The sequence below is a fragment of the Crocuta crocuta genome, unplaced genomic scaffold (genome assembly GCF_008692635.1).
Source record: "Crocuta crocuta isolate KB4526 unplaced genomic scaffold, BGI_CrCroc_1.0 scaffold172, whole genome shotgun sequence".
NCBI lineage: Eukaryota > Metazoa > Chordata > Mammalia > Carnivora > Hyaenidae > Crocuta > Crocuta crocuta.
The window spans coordinates 3,155,714-3,177,129 of NW_027528872.1; the positions used below are offsets into that span (position 1 = coordinate 3,155,714).

At 47.2% G+C, this 21,416-nt stretch overlaps 1 protein-coding gene across 1 annotated transcript in view; it reads left to right on the forward strand.

The window, feature by feature from the left end:
• The first annotated feature begins 866 nt into the window (after positions 1–866).
• ADAMTS8 (ADAM metallopeptidase with thrombospondin type 1 motif 8) overlaps positions 867–21,416 on the forward strand; it is a 38,048-nt gene continuing 17,498 nt past the window's right edge. The window contains 5 exon segments of the mRNA XM_077756506.1: positions 867–1,251; positions 12,059–12,167; positions 18,012–18,130; positions 18,485–18,695; positions 18,697–18,991. Of these exon segments, the coding sequence (XP_077612632.1) occupies positions 867–1,251; positions 12,059–12,167; positions 18,012–18,130; positions 18,485–18,695; positions 18,697–18,991 (1,119 nt within the window).

The window sequence follows — 21,416 nt, forward strand, 5'->3', positions numbered from 1 at the left end:
AGGTGCCGGGCCGCTTCCTCGAACCGCAGCCACTCGCGGCGCTGAGAGCCAGGCGCTGGGCGAGCCTATTAAAGGCCCCCTCCTCTTTGGACTGCCCAGTCAGCGCCCCTCCCTCTCTCCCCTCCCAGCCTCCCAAAGCTTGCAGCCCCGAGCCTCCAGGGGCCACCGGAGAACTCGGTCCCGCCTCCAAAGCGGAGAGCCACTTGGCGGGGAGGGAGTGGCGTTGAGCTGAGACAGGAGGCGTGGGCTGGCTGGAGAAACCAGCGCTTACCGTCTCCGTTTGCATTTTGCCCTCGTATTATGCCCCAGTGCCCCCCACGCATCAGTTACATCTGTCCCGATCGACATCTGTCTGCTCCCTGGGTCTAAGCCTTTATCTCGAGGCCGTAGGGTCAGGAGTTAGGAATGAAGACTCACCTTTGACCCCTCCCCCCCATCCTAGGCCCGCCTCATCCCTCCCGTTGCAACATCTCTGCTGTTTCTTCATCACAGTGTCCCCTAAAAGACCCAGAACCAAGAATTGTCGCTGTAAATGTCTTATCGTCAGAAGGGCAACTTCCCAGGAACACGGAGAACCCTTCTCGAACCCATGTGGACCCACAGTCCTGCCCTGAGGTGGTGGTGTGCTGGGTGGGCTGGTGCAGAGCGTTAAATTTTCAGGGATTTGGCCAGGCAGCTGTCAAACACCACCGTTACTAAAAATTAAACTATATATAAACTTACAATTATAAGCTGTTTAATAACAAACCCTGCCACTGCCTAATTATTTGACTATAATCTATGCCCTTGAGGAACCAGAGCCATCAACCCTCCTGGACAGCCCAGAGCTCCCAGAAAAGATAACGGTCCAGGGAGGTGAAAGTATAATGGAAATATTAAATGCTACCCCATTCGGGGACATCACAAGAGGAGCTGGAAACAGGCCCCAGGGGGAGCGCTTACACCACCAAATGCGCAACTGCTATCTCTCAGGGCTTGGGGAAGGGAAGAGAAAGACTGGGCCAGCACCAGTGCCTGGGGCGGATGTGGAGAAAGGGCTGGTCTTCCCGCCAGGGAGGGGCCGAGGGACTGGTGGGCAAGAGGAAAATCTGCCAGTTCTTCCTCCAAGCTTCTCTCCTTACGTCCTTGACCAGTTACAACGTAGGGCCCTGGAAGGGAAGGCCGAGAGTAGCTTGGTGGGGACAAGACCAACAAGCCATGAGTTCCCGTCTAGTTCTGAGACAGTCTGGGGAGCCCTGTTTCGGACACTCTGTACGTCTCCAAAAAATCCCCTTCTTCCTTCTGACAAGGAAAAAAAAAAAAGCAAGTAGAGGAAAGAAGGTCTTCGTAGTTTCTCCGAGCACCTAGGACATCTTGCCAGAACCAAAACGCTCCAAGTTGAGTTTCTAAGAGAAGAGGACAGGATGGGGGAGGATGTAGTGATTTGAAGCATGAAGTGGGTTGGTGCAGAAGAATTTTGGAATTTTCTTAGAGACATGGCTGCTCAAGTGAACAACTCTACTGTTGAAGGAAAAAGAATGCCGGGACCGGCCCATCAGTTAAGAGCACGTTTTGCCCATTAACCTTCTCCCCACGAAGGACTCAGTCTTCCTTCCAAGAGCCCCCTGGTGCCTTGGAGCAGGAAGCCTGCTCAGATACCCATAATTCTCCTAGGCTCCTCCCCAATTGAGATGCACGGGGCTGAAATTCATTATGTGAATGTGTAAGAGAAGGGTGTTTATGCTCTGTAAATGCAAGGGAGCGTGTGCATATGGGAGGAATGTATGTGAGAGCAAGGAAATTCAAATTTACAAAGCGCTTGTGTGTTTGAGTGTTTCGAGAGGGCCTATAATTAAAGGAAAACTCAGACAGATCAAGGGCAATCGTAAGCCACTTATTTGGGGCAAGCAATTGTTTTCCTACACCCTGGGGTTTTAATGATGGGTTATGAGGTTTCCAAAGACATTTTACTTTCACTGTAGTGGATGGGGTTTGGTAAGGGCTGTGGCATGTCGCTCAAGAAGGCAGGCTCAGGGAGAGGAAGCCCTTCCCCACCTGTGTGTCTTGCTTCCTCTTCCCCAACCATGGCCCAGCTGTTCTTTTTTTTTTTTTTAAATGTTTTATTTATTTCTAGGAGAGAGAGAGAGAGACAGCGTGAGCAGGGGAGGGTCAGAGAGAGAGGGAGTCACAGACTGAAACAGGCTCCAGGCTCTGAGCTGGCAGTCAGCACAGAGCCCGACGCGGGGCTCGAACCCACGAACCGCGAGATCATGACCTAAGCGAACGTCGGACGCCCAACCGACTAAGCCACCCAGGCGCCCCAATGGCCCAGCTGTTCTTACCACTGGGCACAGAAACCAGCCAAATGGACTTTCTCAAAGGCACTGGCATGCCTTGAGCACTCACTCTGTGCTGAGCACCACACCAAGAATCTCATGTGCGTTATCTTATTTAATGCTTGTCTCTACCTTCTTGGAGGCTGTAGTTCTGTACAGTCACTTCTGCCAGGGGCTCCTAACCAGGATCTGGGTATCTACGGATATGCTGAAGTAGATTACAAACAGCATTCGCATAGAAGGCAGAACTCAGCATCAACCCTCCATTGCTGTCACTAATTTGATATTCTGACTCTTAATATTCTCATCTGTCAAAAGAGGAGGGATTACCTTAGATCAGAGGTCTTCTCTCAGAGGACTGAGTTAGAAATTTCTGGTCTATATGCTACTATCTAAGATCACTTCCAGATCAAATATTACATGACTATTTGATGCCTATGGGAGGCAACATTGCATAATGATTGAGAGTCTCAGCTCGGAGGGCCCAGATGTGCATCCTTGCTCCACCCACCTCAGTTGTGCAATTTCCACTACGTGACTGTGTGACTGGACTTCCAGAAGCCTCAGCTTCTTCATTATTAAAATTAGGGTAATAATACTACCCATCTCTATTGTTACTATGAAGATAAATAAGCTAATGCTTAAAAAGTGCTCAGATGTGCTTGGTACCTAAAGAATGGTTCTTAAATGTTATTTAATAGTTAATATTCTCATTAGCCATTATTAGTATTATCATTAGTATCAAGTCTTACTTGGCCTTCTAAGATAACTGCCTCATTACCTCCTGAAGTCTCTCCTGATATTCCTAACAGGGAAGGGATGGAAGCTAATGGGAACAATCTCTCCCAGGTTTGCCCAGAAACTTCCCGTGTCACTTCAACCACCCCACCTCCACAAGGACTCTGCTGTTGCCACCCTCTTGCTTCTGCTTGTCCTCCACCATCTCTCTCTCTTTTTTAATCTTTGTTTATTTTTGAAAGACAGATTACAAGCTAGTGGGTGAGGGGCAGAGAGGGAGAGAGAGGATCCCAAGCAGACTCCAAGCTGTCAGTGTGAAGCCTGATGTGGGGCTTGAACCCACAAACTGTGAGATCATGACCTGAGGTGAAACCAAGAGTCAGATGCTTAACCAACTGAGCCATCCAAGAGTCCCCCTCCACCATCTTAAGGTCTTTGAGAAATAAAAAGAAAAAAACAACAACTCTGTCCCCCAAAGAAAACCTGGGGGTGTAGTCCATGGTATCAAATCTAAATACTTCAGCGTGGCCAGTTATGCCTTTTGCCAACTAGGCTGACCTCTTCCTGCCCTTCAGGTCTCCAGCCAGGTGCCACCTCCTGAGAGGGGACTTCCTAGGCCACCTGACCTAAGAAGCCCCAAATCATGACCATGATTCCATGTTTTATTTTCACCATGGAATTTAATTCTATTTAAACCTGTTTTATTCACTTGGCTCTTAACTTTTTTATTGACTCCCCCACATCCCAACTAGAATGAGAGTGGGACCTTGTCTGTTTCATTCCCTATTATATCCACCAGGGCCTGGCACAGTGCTTGACAAATAGAATTGACTTGATTCTAATCCCAGCTTGGTCACTAATTGTCTATGAAACTCTGGGCAAGATACTTTATCTCTGGGGGCACCTGGGTGGCTCAGTTGGTTGAGCGTCTGACTCTTGACTTCGGCTCAGGCTGTGTCTCATGGTTTGTGGATTCAAACCCCACATCGGGCAGTGCAGAGCCTGCTTGGGATTCTTTCTCTCTCATTCTCTCTCTCTCCCCCTCCCCTTCCCTCTCTCTTTCTCTCTCTCTCTCTCAAAATAATAATAACTTCTAATAAACTTTTAAAAAGATATCTCATCTCTAAAATGGAGATAAGACTATCTTTTAGGAGAGTTTGGAGTGCCTGACACACTGCTCCCATAATTATTAACTCTCTTCACCTCTCTGATGGAAAGCTCAGCCCAGTAGCCTAGTCACCTAGCCCACTCATTACCTGTTTGAGGCAGCTGGAGTCCAGAGGGATGGTTACTTGTCTAAGGCTCCCCGGCCAGCTGCTTTGCTCATGTCATCTACTCACTTCTCTCTACCCTTTACATGAAAACCTGGCTCTAGCTTGGCTTCTTCTGCCCAGAAGTTATTCTTCCAAGATGCATGGCTTTGTGTAAACCATTTCTTCCATATAGGATGCTCCCTCAGCCTCCTCTATGCCTGTGGATTTAACTCTCACCTCCTATATGAAAACACTTCATTTAACTCACACAGCACAGCTTTGCTCCTTGTTTCTCAATCCCTTCAGTGTATGCCTATTCCACTTCTAGCATAAGAATATTCCATTTGGGGGCACCTGGGTGGCTCAGTCAGTTAAGCGTCTGACTTCGGCTCAGGCCACGGTCTCACAGCTTATGAACTCGAGCCCCGTGTCAGGCTCTGTGCTAACAGCTTAGAGCCTGGACCCTGCTTCATATCCTGTGTCTTCGCCTCTCTCTGCCCCTCTCCTGCTCATTCTCTCTCCCTCTTTCTCTCTCTCAAAAACAAACATTAAAAAAAATTTAAAGAATATTCTGTTTGAACTTGCCTTTTCTAATGAAATAGTAAACCCTTTTCCCGAACTGGGCTACAGCCACACCAGACTAGACTAGAAACTCACCAAAACCAGGGCTTCCTTTTCTTCCATGTCAACTTCCATGACAGTGCCCAGACAAGGTATTGACTGCTGGGCTGAGCCAGGTGGGTGCAGGAAGCTCCAGGTAGGAAATCGGCCCTAAAGGAGGATGCACAGATGATAGAAGGAGGCAGCCACAGAGATTCAGTCTGGAGTCTTAGACTTCACTTCTCTCAGACTGTGACTTTTTTCAACATGAGAACCAAGAATGACTTCTTTCTACCTGCGAAATCAAGCATCCTGGAGGATCTCCCCAAAGTGGATAAAAAGATTAAGGAGAAAAGAGAGTGGGTAGGTGAAAAAATAAGAAATGAGCACTTCTATGGTCTAGGCAATATTTTAATGGGGAGGGAAGTGACTGACAAAAGTCTCCCCATTGCTCAAATCAGATAGTACTCATTCATTGGTCTACCATGTTAGGACTTAAATTAGGCTTTCACAGAAAATAGATTTAAGACCTTACCATTTTTTGTGCTTTATGTCGTCACCATTCTTTGTCAAAGATCTCTAAAACCCCCAGATGTGTTCAATGTGCTCTTCGTGGAAACTACACCACAGAGATGGGCAAAGCACACAACATCTAGAAAAGCCGCGGGTTTGAGGAAGCTTCTTGGAAGACTCAGGGAGTGTTAAGCCACTGAGCTGCATCATCCATTGGCTTCCACCAGTGCTGGATTCCTTGGCCACTCTGCTCCCAGATGTGGAGACAGCTGAAGCAGCTGGAGATTCATCTGAGGCTCCGTGAATTATAACCCTGGGCCTGGGTGCATTCTTCTTTGCTCAGAGGAAACACTTAACTCTATTTTTTCCCCTCTCAGCCACCCACTCTGTTGGGTTCTCTGGGGCGAAGTATTTCATAGAAGTCCCTCTGGTACTTAAGTCCTGTATTTGTTCTCTTGCGTGCTAGGAGGTGAAAACAAAGGGTCCTGACTTGGCTTGAGGAAACTCATCAAACCATAGTCCCCGGCTGCCTCCTGCTTATACCCTGAATCTCCCCCTTACACAATTTGAAATAACAGCTGCTACCCTTGGATCTCAGGCTTCCCAATTTAATGATTCATTTTATAAATTTACACACATACATACACACACACACACACCCATGTAAATTACTTTGGAGCTCTGGGCTGTTCAAGATATGGGGCTAACATTCAGGCTGGTGGAGGAGAAATAACTAGAAGGGAGAAATGACTATTAAATCCTCCACTCCTGTCTAGGGATTTAGAAAGAAGTTTTTTCTGCCAAACCATCTTCTATCCCTCTACTCCTCCCAGTGCACCCTTTTCCCGTCGCCATCAGCACCCAGAGTAGTAGCTACAAAATGGGAACTTGAACTTGAGCCTCAGGCTACTGGCCACCATCAGCAGGAAAGCACCACCCCTGCACTTCAGTAGACAAGGATCCAAAATACAATGCATCATTCCTCACAGGTGGCTATGTTTTCTTCCCTCGGCACATCTCCCTTCTTAATAAAAAACACTTGACCTACACAAAAGAGTGTGTGATTTGTAAAACGAGTTCCTACATATGATCGGACTTTATCTTCACAGAAACACTCGGCGAGGAAAAATGGTAGGGCAGGAATTACTGGCATCTCCACTTTAGGTAAATTAAACTAAGACTTAAAGAGGTTAAGGGGATAAACAAAGGTCACCTGGTTAGTGAGTAGCAAGAGGAAGACTGGAACACTCACCTGGTATTAAGTCCCAGCCCAGACTGTTTCCTCTGTACTTCACTCAGCTGCCTTTCTTCTGGCAAGACCGCGCCATTTTCCTCACTCCCAATGTGAGCACACCCCTTCTGGCCTGTCGTATACCCCCACCATGCAGTTCTTTCCTCATCTTCCTTTCATACTCACACCCCTCACACCCCTTGAATGCTTGCTCACTAGCTAGTTTAAATAGTATTTATAAGAACACAGTGACTGCCTGGAAGCCAAGTCCTACTCCGAACCAACACCTAACTTGATGGCCGCAGTGTGGCTGGTGTACTGTCTTTGGAGCTTTTACAAAAAGCCACAGAGAACCCTCGTCACAGGGGAGTATTATTTAATTTGTATTAGGAGAGCATTTTTTCTTCTATCGTGTTTCACTTCCTCCCCTCCATACTATGGCACTAAGGGGACTCGACGCACTGCAAGTCAGTAAAGATCACAGCTTGCTCTAATGTAGTGATTCTTCACCATTTGGAGGCTATGGAGATGTCATAAACACTGTGAAACCTCATCCTTAGAAAAGTACCCAGGAATGTACACACACTTGAAACCTGGCCCATAACTTTGGCAGATTTGTACTCTCAGAAGCCATTCCTTAGCTCCTGGACTATACCAAGCAAGTCCTGTCCATGCCCAAACAGGAAGAAGCTTCTTCTCACACATGTTGTTAAAATACTTGAAAATCAGATATGGCTGCTCCAGAACCTGAGCCTAAAACACCAGCCCTTATATGACTGAGAGATCAGGAGCATGGAACAGTCAAGCTGACTGCCCAAAATTGCAGGCCTTCAAGCCAGGGCTCAGCCCCAGCTCTGTTTGATGTTGGGTTATTTGAGGATGTTAGTTAAATGGCCCAGTCTCCAGCAACTTTGAACTCTTACTCATGAAAAAGGAAGAATGTTCTTATTATCATCAGTAAGGACACAATGAGCCCACAGAGTAAATAACTTTATGCAGAAGTCTAGTAATTAGAAAGTATGATATAGGTCTTACATCTGGAGTTTGCAATTTCTTTGATTTGTTCTGCCAAAAAAAAAAAAACCCCAAAAAAACAAAAAAACAAAAAGCCTGAGGTGAGCTGTAGGCTCTTGCTCTCTTCATGTAGGTAAAATTAGGGGGTGGGTACATAGACTGTGGAAACCCAGGGCAGCCAACCCTTCCCGTCTGCACCGTGGTCCTATACTCTTGTCTCCTCCAAGCATTCTAGCCCCTTCTCCTCCACCTGCTACATTCCCTGACTCCCCCACCCCACCCAGCCCCTGCTCTGCTTTCTGCCTTGTCTCTAATTCTCCTCATACATCTTCACTTCCTTTCCTCAAAATAGGCTGCTGCCTGTGTCTTAATTTACACTCAGGTGAAAACAACTGATAACAGTTTCGAAATGCTTCCCATTCACGTATATTTACACCTTTAAAGTACCAAAGTCTTTTTCAAAAGGCAGTTGTGATGGTGGAATTTCAGACAGGACCAGCAAGGGAGGTTCTTGAAGAGGGGAGGAGGGAGAAAGGGGTCTCACAAAGACCTTCCCAGGCAAGGTCACCGCTAAGGTTGAGCCAACCACCTGCACAGCAGCAGATTCCATCTGTCCACCCTGCTCTCATCCACTACACCTCTTACTGGACCCAACAGGTTGGGAGGGTTCTTACTAAATCTCCCAGGATGGGAGGATTTCCACCTAGTAAGCTACTGCCCTCAAATTTTTATCTGGCTTCTCATTGACAAGAGCATGTGGAATGCCTACCTCATCTCTCCCTGTCTCTTACTAACTCGGTCGATGTGCATTGCCTCATGTCGGGTTTCGTGCCTCTGTTTCGCTCTGAAGGTGAAGTGGGTGGGCATCGGGAGATGAGCAACAGATATCATCATGGACAAGGTGAGAGCAATGAGGCCAGAGTGGCAGAGAAGATTTCCAATGGAGTGTCCACAGCCTAATACCCATGAGGCATGTAGGTGTGAGTTCTCTCTGATCCTCAAGAACATCAGAAATTAGAGGGCAGACAACTGTGGTATTTAACTACAAGAAGAACATCAAACTAGACCTTGACCCAGACCAGTGGTAGAAGAAGAGCTGCTTCTGGCTCTCCTGGCCCAGATCCACCTCCCACCTGAGTGTGGGTCCCAGGCAGAGCCCAAGGCATCGAGCAGCCCCCAATCTTCTCTCACCTTGGGGTCCAGTGCTCTGCTGAGAAGACAGATATTATCTCCTTCATAAAGGCTTGACGTGACTCCCCTGCCCTCGTTGCCCTTCCCTACAGCTCGGTGCATCCTCCCTTGTCACCACTGAGAGCTGAGAGGTGATGGGATACAGTAACATCACTTCTTAGCCGACCTAGCCGGAGCAGCCCCACAGCTTGTCCAATAATTTCAAGCTGTGGTTGATGAGACTCCAAACATCAAATTACCCCCCCAAGAAAGATTTCTCCCTTTCTCCTCTCTGTCTCTACATGTTGCCCAGGAATCTCCTCCTTCCCATCAGGACATCCCACCCTGCCGGGGCGAATCAGCCAACAGACCAACTGGAAGACACTTGTAGACCACAGAGCTCCACTGGATAGCAATCACTGCATTTCATAAAGGAAAGCCAAAGGTGCCTATTGCTTCTGGAAGGGTCCCTGAGGTGGGAAGAGAAGAGACAGTGAGAGCAGTTGATTGGACCAACAGATCTCACCTGTGCTCTCAAAAGCGTGAAAAGAGAAAAGTGGAGAAACAGGGGAAACTGGAAAGATGAGTAGAAATTTAAAAGAAAACCCCAAATTTTACATATCTTTGTCCAGCAGAGTATATTCTTACAGCTCCAACTACCCATCTCAACATTTGGCTGCGAATTCTGCCTTCCCAGTCCCTGTGACTGCCGAGCTTCAAGCGACGTCCCAGAGAGTCCTAAACAGGCCTAAAACCAAACTTGCTAGTCCCTCTTTTGCACACACCCTCCACACACACGCACACACCTTCTTCTTCCTGTTTCCCCAACTTGGCCAGTGGCATCTCTGTTCACCTCCACCCTCAACTAGTCAGCCTTACCTTCTCCCCACCTGGCCCTCTACCCATCACCCCACAGGCCCAGCGTACTCCTTTCCATCATCACCACCACATCCTTAGCCCAGGGCCCTCACCATCTCTGGAAAGCTCGTCCTCACAGGTCTCCCTTTTTCTAACCCCGCCTTTCACGTGGTCCTCAGTCTATATAATTGCTAGAGCTGTCCTTCTAAAAGACAAACGCCATCAGTTACTTCCCTGCTTAAGTCTTTAATCGCCCTCCAAAAGAAAGCTCTTCAGCACCCAGGGCAACAAACACATGCCCTCACATACCAGCCCAGCTAACTGCTCCAGCTTCATCGCCTGCCACTCCTGGGCAACACCTTACACTCCAAACCTGCAAGATTCACTTTCCCAAATGCAAAGATTCCTGTACGTGTCTGTGTGTCTAAGAAAGAGAAAGCATGGCTTGAAGCTTGGCTGCCATCATAAACCACACAGTAACTATCCGGACCAGGAAGTTCACGGCCAACTGACTACTTCACAACAGAAACAAATGGTCTTTGATGTCTGTCACCCCAGAAAGATAACAGTACCTAAGACAGAAATCCAGGAAACACAACCCAAAATGTACAAGACCACACCAGATGTCACCTTTGTATTTGAACTCAGAACCCATTGTAGTGATGGCAAGACAACGGGCTTTGGTGTGAACTAAGATTCCTTGGAGTCTGCAAAGAAAAATGAACCCAAACACAGATTTGCAAGACACAGTCCGTATGAGAAGAAAAAGACTTGGGGTGCCTGGGTGGCTCAATTGGTTAAGTATCTGACTTCAGCTCGGGTCACAATCTCATGGTTCCTAAGTTTGAGCCCCGTGTTGGGCTCTGTGCTGACAGCTCAATGGAGCCTGGAGCCTGCTTCAGATTCTGTCTCCCTCTCTCTCTGCCCCTTCCCTGCTCATACTCTATCTCTCAAAAATCAATAAATATTAAAAGAATTGTTTTAAATCCAAGAAGACATCAAAAGGAATGCAAGAACAAAATGACAAAAATGAGGGGGCCTGCAAAAGTCAGTGTTGGCCCTGGCAAAAACTGAACTGGAGATTGGACAGAAGGAGTAAAGATTCTGTGGTGACTTTCTCCATGGTGATTGTGCAGATTTTTTCATAAGAGGATTAATAAACTAAGAACTTTAAAAAGAGAGAGAGCGTGGGTGTCAGTGGGTGACGTGTCACACAAATCCTGAGTTCTACTGCAGAGCAGCAGAAGGGGACAGTGGGATTCGATGTGACATGGAATGATGCAGGGCTGGGGATCCACATTCTAGCCCTAAATCTCCTGTCAACCTGGGTGTGACTCTGGGAAAATGTCCTCCTTGCAGGTCTCAATTTCCCCATTTGTAAAGTGAGAAGTTAGAAAAAGAATCCCCACCTCTAATGTCTGTATCCCTCTTCAAAATTTTGTAGTGCCAATGAATTTGATGAGACTCCAGGCAGAGAAGACTACAAAAATGAATGTATTAAAAAAAAAAAAAAAAGGAAGGAAGGAAGGAAGAGGGGCGCCTGGGTGGCTCAGTCAGTTAAATATCTGATTCTTGATTTCAGCTCAGGTCACAGTCTCCTGGTTTGTGTGTTCAAGCCCCGTGTCGAGCTCTGTGCTGACAGCATGGAGCCTTCTTGGGATTCTCTCTCCCTCTCTCTTTCTGCCTCTCCCTCCATTTCTCTCTCTCTTTCTCTGTCTTAAAACAAATAAATAATTTTTTTAAAAATAAAGTTTTTATTTAAAAAAAGGAAAGAAACGAGTCCTGTAACCTCAGGAAGCATCATCAGTGGACAGCTGCACACTTTGCTCTAGACCTAGATGTCTAAGAGAAAAAAACTGGATTTTTTAAAATCCAGAATCAAAAGAATGCTCACTTCCTCCAGGAATACTTGAAAAATAGAATGGATGAGGCCTTAAAGACCTCCTCTCCTATCCAATTCAAGAATCCTCTTTCCGACTCCTACAAGTGCCCCCTGTTGCTGCTTGAACCCTTCTAGTGATCAGAAAGCTCCACTCTGCAAAGTCCTGCAAAGATGCAGGCAGGAAGAGGTAACACGGCTCTTACTTGGAGCTCTGGCATGTGTCCCTGACCCCTGATTTCTCCCTCATGCTGGAACCATGGTGTCTGAAACTCTACCATTAATTGTTTATTTCTGTTGGTCTCTTAAAATCCAAACACTCTTGGTAGTACTTGCTATCAAACCAAAGTGTTCATGACTTAGTGAATCCCCTTCTGTCCCTGAGAGCAGAAGTTCGGGTGAGCACCCTGGGCAATTCTAAAAGAAGGGAGGATGAGGGGAATGATGCCAAGATGAACTCTAGATGACTTTAAGATTATTCTGCCAGGCCCAGTGGGAATACATGATGATGATGATGATGATGGTGATGATGATGATGATGGCGGCGATGACGACGACAACGATAGAAACAAACACTGGTGTGTGCTTACTATGGGGTGAGCACTCTTCTTAGTGCTTCAAATTCCAACTCATTGTGAACCTATTTCCACACAGTGGATAGTTTTTACATCAAGTCCCTTGAAATACAGACAGTGAACAAGCATCTTATCTGCTCTGAGAAATCACTCTGCATTGGAAGATCCTGGCTCCTTTCCTTCTCTCTTTCCTTCCCTCTAAAACAGAGAGAAAGGGTACATCATTGCAAGTGTGTGTGTGTGTGTGTGTGTGTGTGTGTGTGTGTGTGTGTGTGTGTTATCAGATGGGATTAATTAAGACCCATTGTTTAGAGAGATTTTAGACTCTCTTGGAGCAGCTATAAAAGGTACATGTGACAAGACTCCCATCTAGTGGTTAGAATCAATCAATGAAGATTTGGGGAGAACTGTTTGCATTAATAATTAACCAGATGTACAGAAACCCAACGACCCTCACAATTAAAGTGGTCCCAGGCCCTGGATATGTCTCAACTTAGCCAGCTCTCCCGGACTGCCTGATGATTCGAGTTGAGAGACCCTCGGCTGATGAAGACCAGGAATCAAGGGGAGAAAAGAGCCAAAGGAAGGAGAGAAGCAGGCATTATGTTAAACAAGACAACCACACAACACCTCCTCCAACCTTCTCCACTGACTGCTCGTAAGAAATGTAGTAAACACTCAGATTCTTATTTGTCCACTTTTGAAGAATTGCTGTCTCAGACTTTTATGACATGATAGAGATTTCTAATGTTTCAATAAGTTGCTCTGAAAGTTGTAAAAGAGGATAAATATTCAGTTCCAACAGTGTCACCTGCTGGCCATAATGTGGTAAAGCAAGCATGATCTAATCCTCTGATCATCAGGGTGTCCATTGTTACGGCGTATGAGACTCGGAATGCACAAGTTACACTAGTAACCACAGACTATAAGCACAGACGCACCGCACACGAAACCTTGGGCAACCTTATATTTTGGATGCCCAACCGTGAACCCAATAACATGGCAGTTAAGTCACTGAAAATACAAACAGCAGAAACAGAAACAAAAAAGATCTATTTGTTTACTTCTTGGTGTATTAAAATCCATTCAAATCTGGCCAGCAAGCAAGCCAGTGTCAATATCACACTAAAGTCTGTACTAGATCTGGTTCTCAGAGATAGAGATAACGGAATTGAGAGCTTGTCCATTGAACCTGTCTGTCAACACCAGAACAAGCAGATGAAGGTAGGTTACGCATTCAAAGTAGCTAGCACTTTACAGAAGTTAGGAAATTGCACTTAAAGTGGCTTCAAGAATATGAATCAGTGGTTTCCCAAACACTGGGTGAAGTTCCAAACGTTCTGAAAGAACGTTTAGAACTAAGAAAGAATTAGACAAATAAAAATACATAGGAATATTTGTGTACATACAGGTAGCAGACACAAAACCTTGCATGTCAAAGGGAATATAAGGTGAATGTCAGCACCTAAGTGATGTCAAAAGTCAAACATAATGTTCCTGGGATGGATGTTCAGGAGTGTGATAGATAAAGACCAGGAAACTCTCTCTCTGTTATAGGCAATGCAGGGTCGTGGCAATTACAAAATAGCCAAAAATTACAGAAAACAAACATAAATTGTGGCAAAAGGAGCATCATTTTGTTTAGAAAGAAAGAACTTTGTTTATGTTTAAGTGCTACAACCAGGCTTTTGGGAAAAGCTGTTTATTCCCTTCTGTGGGATCTTTAAAGATGAACCCTAGAATCCCTTCCAGCTCTGTAATGCCATGATTTAATCCTCGGTTCTAAACAAAGGAACACTAATTCAGTGCAGGACATTATCACTAGAAAATAATATATTTAATTGGTAGCTTATGAATGTGACCTTAGTTAAAAACACTGTCTCCACTACTTACTTTTTTTAGGTTTATTTATTTGGGGGGGAGGGAAGTGCACAAGTGGGGGAGAAAGGAGAGAGAGAATCCCAAGCAGGTTCCACACTGTTAGTGCAGAGCCCAACTCGGTGCTCAAACTCACAAACTGAGTTCACTGCCTGAGCTGAAGTCAGATGCTCAACTGATTGAGCCACCCAGGCGCCCCAACACTATATCCACTACTTATTAACCCAACGACCCTAAGCAAGCTACCTCACCCCTCCCAACCTACTTCCTTATTTGCAGGATGCCTTTTTCGGAGGGCTGTCATAATCATAAAGTAGAATAATGTTTGTGAGCTGTTCAACAGAGCGCCTAGCCCATAGCCAGCATTCTCAAAAGATGGAAGCTTTCGTTTACTGAAGAGTAAATGAAAATTAAACTAAAATGAGCCTCTAGAACACTGCCTGACGCAGAACAAGCACTAAATTTTAATGAAAAGGACAAATTTCCAATGAAATTTAAAAGTAATACAGCTTTTTTATCTTCATACAGGGGGTTGTAATATTTTGGGAAAAATTTCACCACTGAGTATGTGTCTTTGGGCAAATCACTAAAACCTCTGCATTTCTGTTTCTTCTCTGCAAAATGGGAATGTTAGTAGATTAGATGACCATTTATGTCTCCTCCAATCTGGTTCTAGAAGGAGGTCCCAGAGAATGCCAGAGCTTAGTCTAGACAATAAATTTATAATATACACTCTATAAAATTCCAGTTATGAACTAATAACCAGTGACCAACAGTAGAAGTTCATTAAAAACTTAAAAGTACCAATAGACGTACAATATAAAATACCATAAACATAAAGGTCCTTTAATTATTTAAGGACTGGTTAAATAATAAGTGCTAGATACAGAATTAAGGACAAACACAGATATTTGAATTTCAATTTTTATATAAGCTCCATTATAGTCACACCAAGAAATTATTTTGAGCTTCTCATTCTGTAAAAATCACGAGTTTAAATAATCCCATATTCCAAATTTTGAGGACTCCAAACTAATGTTGTTTTACTGTAAATCAGGAGTCAGCAAATGTTTCCTGCAAAGGACCAAACAGTAAATATATTTCAGGCTCACTCAACCCTGCCCTTATAGCACAAGAACGGCCAATGTGTAAATAAATGGCTGCGACTGCATTCAAAAAAAAAAACAAACCAAAAACAAAACAGTATTTGTGGACACTGAAGTTTGAACTTCATACTGTTTTCAAGCGTCATGAATTTTTTTCATTTTTTTCTATCATTTAAAACATGTTAAAACCGTGCTTAGCTTGTGGACTATACAAAAACAGGCAGCGCAGGATTTAGCCAAGGGGCTGGAGTGTGCCATCCCCTGCTGTAATTACGTATTTGGGGAAAGAACATGATAATGCAGGGAATCCAGGACTGGCAAAATACCCCTCTGGGATTTTCGCTGGTTGGTTGGTTGGTGTTTGGTTGGTTGGACTGTTTTCACCTACCGTTCTCCTTAAGGCTTTCACCACAAACCAGGGACCCTTTCTTAGTCCCAGAGACTACGGCACTCACTGGGTTTAAGCATAACTAAGGCAAGCCTGACACCTTGAGGTCGCTCGGCAAGTGGCAGGTGCCACCCTGGAAATTAGCTAGCAAGGCACATCTCCCGATAAGTGTGAATCCAGGAGGGGGCAGCCATGCAGACTCAACCCAGCAGTGAGCCAGCCAGCAGCTGTTGTTATTGTTGAAACGGGGCAGCATAAAGTCCGCAGATCACCGTCTGACTTCTCTCTCCAAAGGGCTGTCTTTAGGGGCATTTCATTCTATTAAAAAAAAAAATAACTTCCAGAGCCTTCCCAAATGAGACCAGAGGGCTCCAAGGACATTCAAGACTTTCCCTGGTCTGGTTAAATCTCCTGCCTGCAGCTATTAATACATTCCAGAAGAGAGGACGGAGAATGGAGCCCAACGGCCCCATCCTTCTCCTTTCAGATGCTTACAAAGGAAAAAGAAGGAAAACATATAGGGACATAACTGCTATGGAAAATCAGCACTTTTACTCTGGGAAATAGTGAATAAGGGACTTTAAGAAGCAAAGACCAAAGACGGAAATGTTACAAGAAGTTTGAAGTAGAGAGGATTATTCATTGCCTGCCCAGGTCAGACTCTCCCAGGGCTATTACCCCATTGCGCTGGGATGTAGCATTTTGCTCATTTTTGGAAAAGGATTGAAGAGGCCATTCTTTCCATACCCCTTTCTCCAGAAATGTCTCCCTGAAACATCCAAGACACGAGCTATTCCTAGCTTGTAAACGATCTGGGAAAGACAATCCTACAGCTTGCTAGTGCATCCTTTCTTCTCACTCAAAGCCATTCTTCCGTGCTTCTGAGAAGTAGACAGAGGAGACACTTGGAAGGAATTTGGAGGAAACCAGGGTTTACCCCAGGTTACGTAATCACAAAAGTACTTTTGTATTTGTGAAAACCTCCTCTTCGGAGGTAACAAGCCCAGAGGGTCTCATATGCATGTTGAAGGTCCATAGCTACCAGCTCAATTGGGCTACAAAGAAGCAGAGAGGGCCTCAACTGTCAGTGCATCCAACACAGGCAGAGAACTGGGTTAGCTGGGTATAGGTGAGCAGACAACGGACTTTAAAGGTCCTGATCCCTGTGAATCTCCCACAGTGACAACTCGGAGCAAAAGCAGAGAGGAGCCACTCTAGAGCCTATACTTAGAGAACAGGACCCTGAATCCAATCCAGAGCTGTGTCATTAAGACTGGGGTGTCATTCCCTCCTACACTGTTGGTGGGAATGTAAACTGGTACAGCCCATCTGGAAAACAGTGTGGAGGTTCCTCAGGAAACTAACAATAGAACTCCCCTATGACCCAGCAATAGCACTGCTAGGAATTTACCCAAGGGATACAGAAATGCTGAGGCATAGGAGCACATGGACCCCAATGTTCATAGCAGCACTCTCCACAATAGCTAAAACATGGAAAGAGCCTAAGTGTCCATCAACAGACGAATGGATCAAGAAGATGTGGTTTATCTATACCATGGAATACTACATGGCAATGAGAAACAATGAAATCTGGCCATGTGTAGCAACATGGATGGACCTTGAGGGTGTTATGCTGAGCGAAATAAGTCAGGCAGAGAAGGACAAATATCATATGTTTGCACGTATAGGAGGATTGGGAGGAACTTGACGGAGGAACAAGGGGGAGAAGAAGGGCGGAAATGGTGGGGGAAAGGGAGAGAGGCAAACCATGAGAGACTCTTGAATGCTGACAAAAACTGAGGACTGATGGATGTGGGGGGAGGGGGGGATGGGCATGGAGGAGGACACTTGTGGGGATGAGCACTGGGTGTTATGTGGAAACTAATTTGACAATAAACTATTTGTAAAAAAAAAAAAAGACTGGGGTGTCATTAAGTGCTTCGTTTTGTGGTCCTCAGTGAAGACTGTAGATCATGCCACTTCTCTCTCTCTCTCTCTCTCTGGCTTGCAGTCCCCTCTCATCCCTGGGGTAGACGGCAGTGTGGGAAAGGATCACCTCTCATACACATTTGTACCCACAGCTGTAGGTAGTGCCATGAGAGAGGGCTTGCCACCTTTTATCAAGGCCCCCAGACAACTGAGCAGTAGTCAAATCAAGTTTTCAGGGCCCAACCTGCAGTTCCTGAAGACCTGCAGCCTTCCTAGGGAAATGCTCACCTTCCCTCTGGGGTGATTCCACTTTGCTGCCAACCTCACCTCTGGTTTACCACTGTGCTGGGCTCTGCCCTGCAGCCCCTGGACAAGGCAAGCAACCGAGTCCTCGGTTGTGTTAACCAGGTGGTATATTTCCCTCGATGCCCAGCTTGGGGTGCAATGTGGTTTTTAGTGGGGAGCATGATTTTAGTACGACCTTTCCTACCTCCCTGTTTTGCCTCACAATGAAATCTCTGGAACCTGCTCTGGGGACATCTCTTCTACACATTGGATCTCCAGCGCCGGATCTACAACAGTCCGGATCCCCACAGTGACTTTGCAGCGATGGCAACACTGTCACTGGGGCCAGTGCAGGAGCCTCTTGGAGGCTGTGCCCTGGGCCCTTGGCCTTAAAGGAGGTAGCAACTGGGGCCTCACCCAAGGACTCTGTCTGAAGGGCGGGTCCAGCATTGCAGGAGTTAATGTGGGACCGCGCGTAAAGGGAAGGGGAAAAAAGTTGGAGTTGACACTTACCGAGGGGGGTGGGGGGAACGCGTCTCGCTGACTCCTGATTGGTTTTACATTTCATCCAAAAAAAAATTTTTTTTTCCCTCTCCTCTCTCGCTCCCTCTTTTCAGTTTCTCTCTCTGGTCCCAGGGGAGGGGAAACGGGAATAGTGAGAGATCAAAAATAAACCTCTTATGTCAAAGCCGGGAAGGAAGTATAAATACGAAGGGCTCGGCAGCCCACTCGGTGCTTCCCGGGGTGGGGAGGAGGCAATTGGCGGCTGCGCGGGGACTACGCGCGGGGCAGGGNGGGCAGCGCGGGCGAACTCGCGTTCCACCTGTCCGCCTTCGGCAAGGGCTTCGTGCTGCGCCTGGCGCCCGACGCCAGCTTCCTGGCGCCCGGTTTCAAGATCGAGCGCCTCGGGGGCTCCGGCGCGGCGGCCGGGGGCGAGCGGGAGCTGCGCGGCTGCTTCTTCTCCTNGCTGGGGGCCCGCCGCCGCCGCCGCCGCCGCCCACCCCCTCCCTGAAGGACCCGAGTGGGAGGTGAAAGGAGAGGGTCAGAGGCAGGAGACAGGAGACGAGGAGACGGAGGAGGAAGAGGAGGAGGAGGAGGAGGAGACGGAGGGCAAAGAGCATGCAGAAGGCGCCAGTGAGCGGCCACCACCCCTGGGGGCCACGAGTAGGACCAAGCGTTTTGTGTCTGAGGCTCGCTTCGTGGAAACGCTGCTGGTGGCCGATGCGTCCATGGCTGCCTTCTATGGAGCCGACCTGCAGGTAGGATTCGCTTTGCCTGGAGGCCCCGAGCCAACTCCTAGAGCCTCCACAATCTTGCCTTGTCAGTTCCCCTGAGAAAATCCTTCACGTCCCTCGTCCTCCCAAGACCAACCCCAAACAAGGTTCTTTCCTTTTTTGAGAAAGTGCAGGAACGCTTTTCTTAGCCTCTGACCCCTGGGCTACCTGCTGCCCCTTTCCCTGTCCTTTCTAATTTAGAATGGAGGTCCTGGCTCTTCCTCCTCTGCTGCTCACCTTCACCCCTGGCATCCTGAATCTCTTCGGCACTTGGCAGACTGAACTAAAAGTGGGTTTTAAAGTACAACAGCTTCCCCGCCCCCGACCCAGGCACCTGCCTCTCCCGACAGGGATGAAAATTGAACATTTTGGAAGAGCATCCACCCCGCCCTCCATTTCCCAGCCCTCTGCTGTCTCCAGACCTGAGAGGTTCCCAAGGAAAATCAGCTGGGATGGGAAGATGTGGCTGTTTCATTCCCTTTGTGTACAGAACTGAAGTTGCCATAAGTAAAAGACATTGTTTGGAGGCAGCTGAACCCGGAAGGGGGCTGCCCAACTTCTGTGTGCCCAGCTGGTTCTGATCAAGGGGCATGGACTACCTTGCCAACCTGGCGCTCAGCCCCGGGCAGAACTTAGCAGTGCCAGCATCAGCACAAGAAGGGAGGGGAACAGAATTTCTGCCTGGGGGCTCAGCCTGGGAGACTGAAGCTTCAGTGGAAAGGGGACGGGAGAAAACCGTGGGGATATGAACTCTCTCAGTTTAACGCTCCTTGTGGAGCCAGAACTATGCTCGGTCCACCTCAGCTGCTCTCAGCCCAGACACGGCTCTCTACTGAGCTTGGTTGAGCAGGGACATTCAGTTCAGGGGACAGCTCCTGTAGCCAGACCATGTCTAACTAGATTCAGAGATGGTGCAGTCTCAGCAGGAGGTATTTATGTCACCCTGTGCCCCAACACCTCCCCCAAGGACCAGGTGAAACACAAGGGTTCTAGGAGAGGGCTGTACTTTCTCTTCCCTTGAGGAGCACAAAACCAAAGAGGTGCTAGGTAGAGAAGACCTGCCCTGCCCAGAGGTCATAGACCCCCCCAGAAGGGATCCTGGCCACTGCCGCAGTTCAGCTGATACTTTTTCAGTAATGGCAATCTTTGCCAGTGATCCTATTATAGGCTCAGCCCATGCCTGACTCTTGGGGGCACCGAGCGCTTCAACATCACCCATGCCAAACAGTCTAGATGATGGACCCCATCTTTCCCACTCTGCAAACATGAGGAAATGCATGTAGATGGAAGGATGGGAAGAGCTAGGGGTGAGTGGTCCATGTGGCTGCTTCTCTGGTTACTGTAGGAGCAGGCTCCTTTGCACGCTGTTGTAGTATTCACTCTGTGCTGGTAAGGCAGCTTTGAGGCATCGGCTTTGGGCTTTCCAATGGGCTTTAGGTCCGTGATGACCGTGTATCTGCTTCCCTGCCCAGCCTGAGAGCAAAGGGAGGCACCAGCTGACTCCTCTGACTCCTTTCCCCCAAGCAAGTCTTCAAAAGGGTGGTTAGTTGGGCTTCTCCCATCGCAGGTTAGGATCACCACACCTGGCTATTACGGAGCTCTACCAGAGAGAGGCTGCAAGTACAGTCATTGCAAACCCTGAGCTGGGGTGCTGACATGCATGGACCAATTTCTGACATCTGCCTGAGAAGCAGGAGGCAGGAAAAATAAGAGCACAAGGAAGCATCACATAAAGAAATTACTTTTCAGGCTTCAGAGCCAAAATGTTTTCCTTACTGCCTTCCTACCATCTCACTCAGCCCATCACCTCGTAACTTAAGATACTGAGTATCTGCCTCAAGGATGTACTTGGCTGGGCTAAGTCGGCCTCAGGCTGTCTTCACAGAGCCACCCGGGAACACTTCCACCCTTACAGATTTCTGACAGGATGACCCATTACATGCTTGTCCCATCCCGTCTCCCTCCCCATACACCGTTTCTGGACCATTCACAGGATACACACCTTGCACCCAGCCAGCCTCCATGGGTTAAAAAAGCACATCAAAATAGGCATCAGGTACCTGAATAGGCTGAGGGCCTCTCTCTAGGGGATCTGCTTCCAGGTCTTACACCTGAAGGAAAAGTTCTCTCTCAGCTGGACCGACTCCATAACCTCCCCCTTGGTCTCATTATGTCACAGCCCACTTACATCCCTGCCTGCTGTCACCACGCTGGGGTGGGGCAGGGGCTGAGGCACAGCTGCTTCTGTGACCGCCCACTGACCTCTCTGCTTTGACTGCTCACCAGCTGTGGAGATGCCACGGGATAGACTTGAGCTTCTCAGCTCAATCCCCTGAGCTTCCTAAACATGTCCATGAGCTCAGCGAAGACAAGAATGAATGTCAAGTTTTAGTTCCCCAAGATCTTGCTT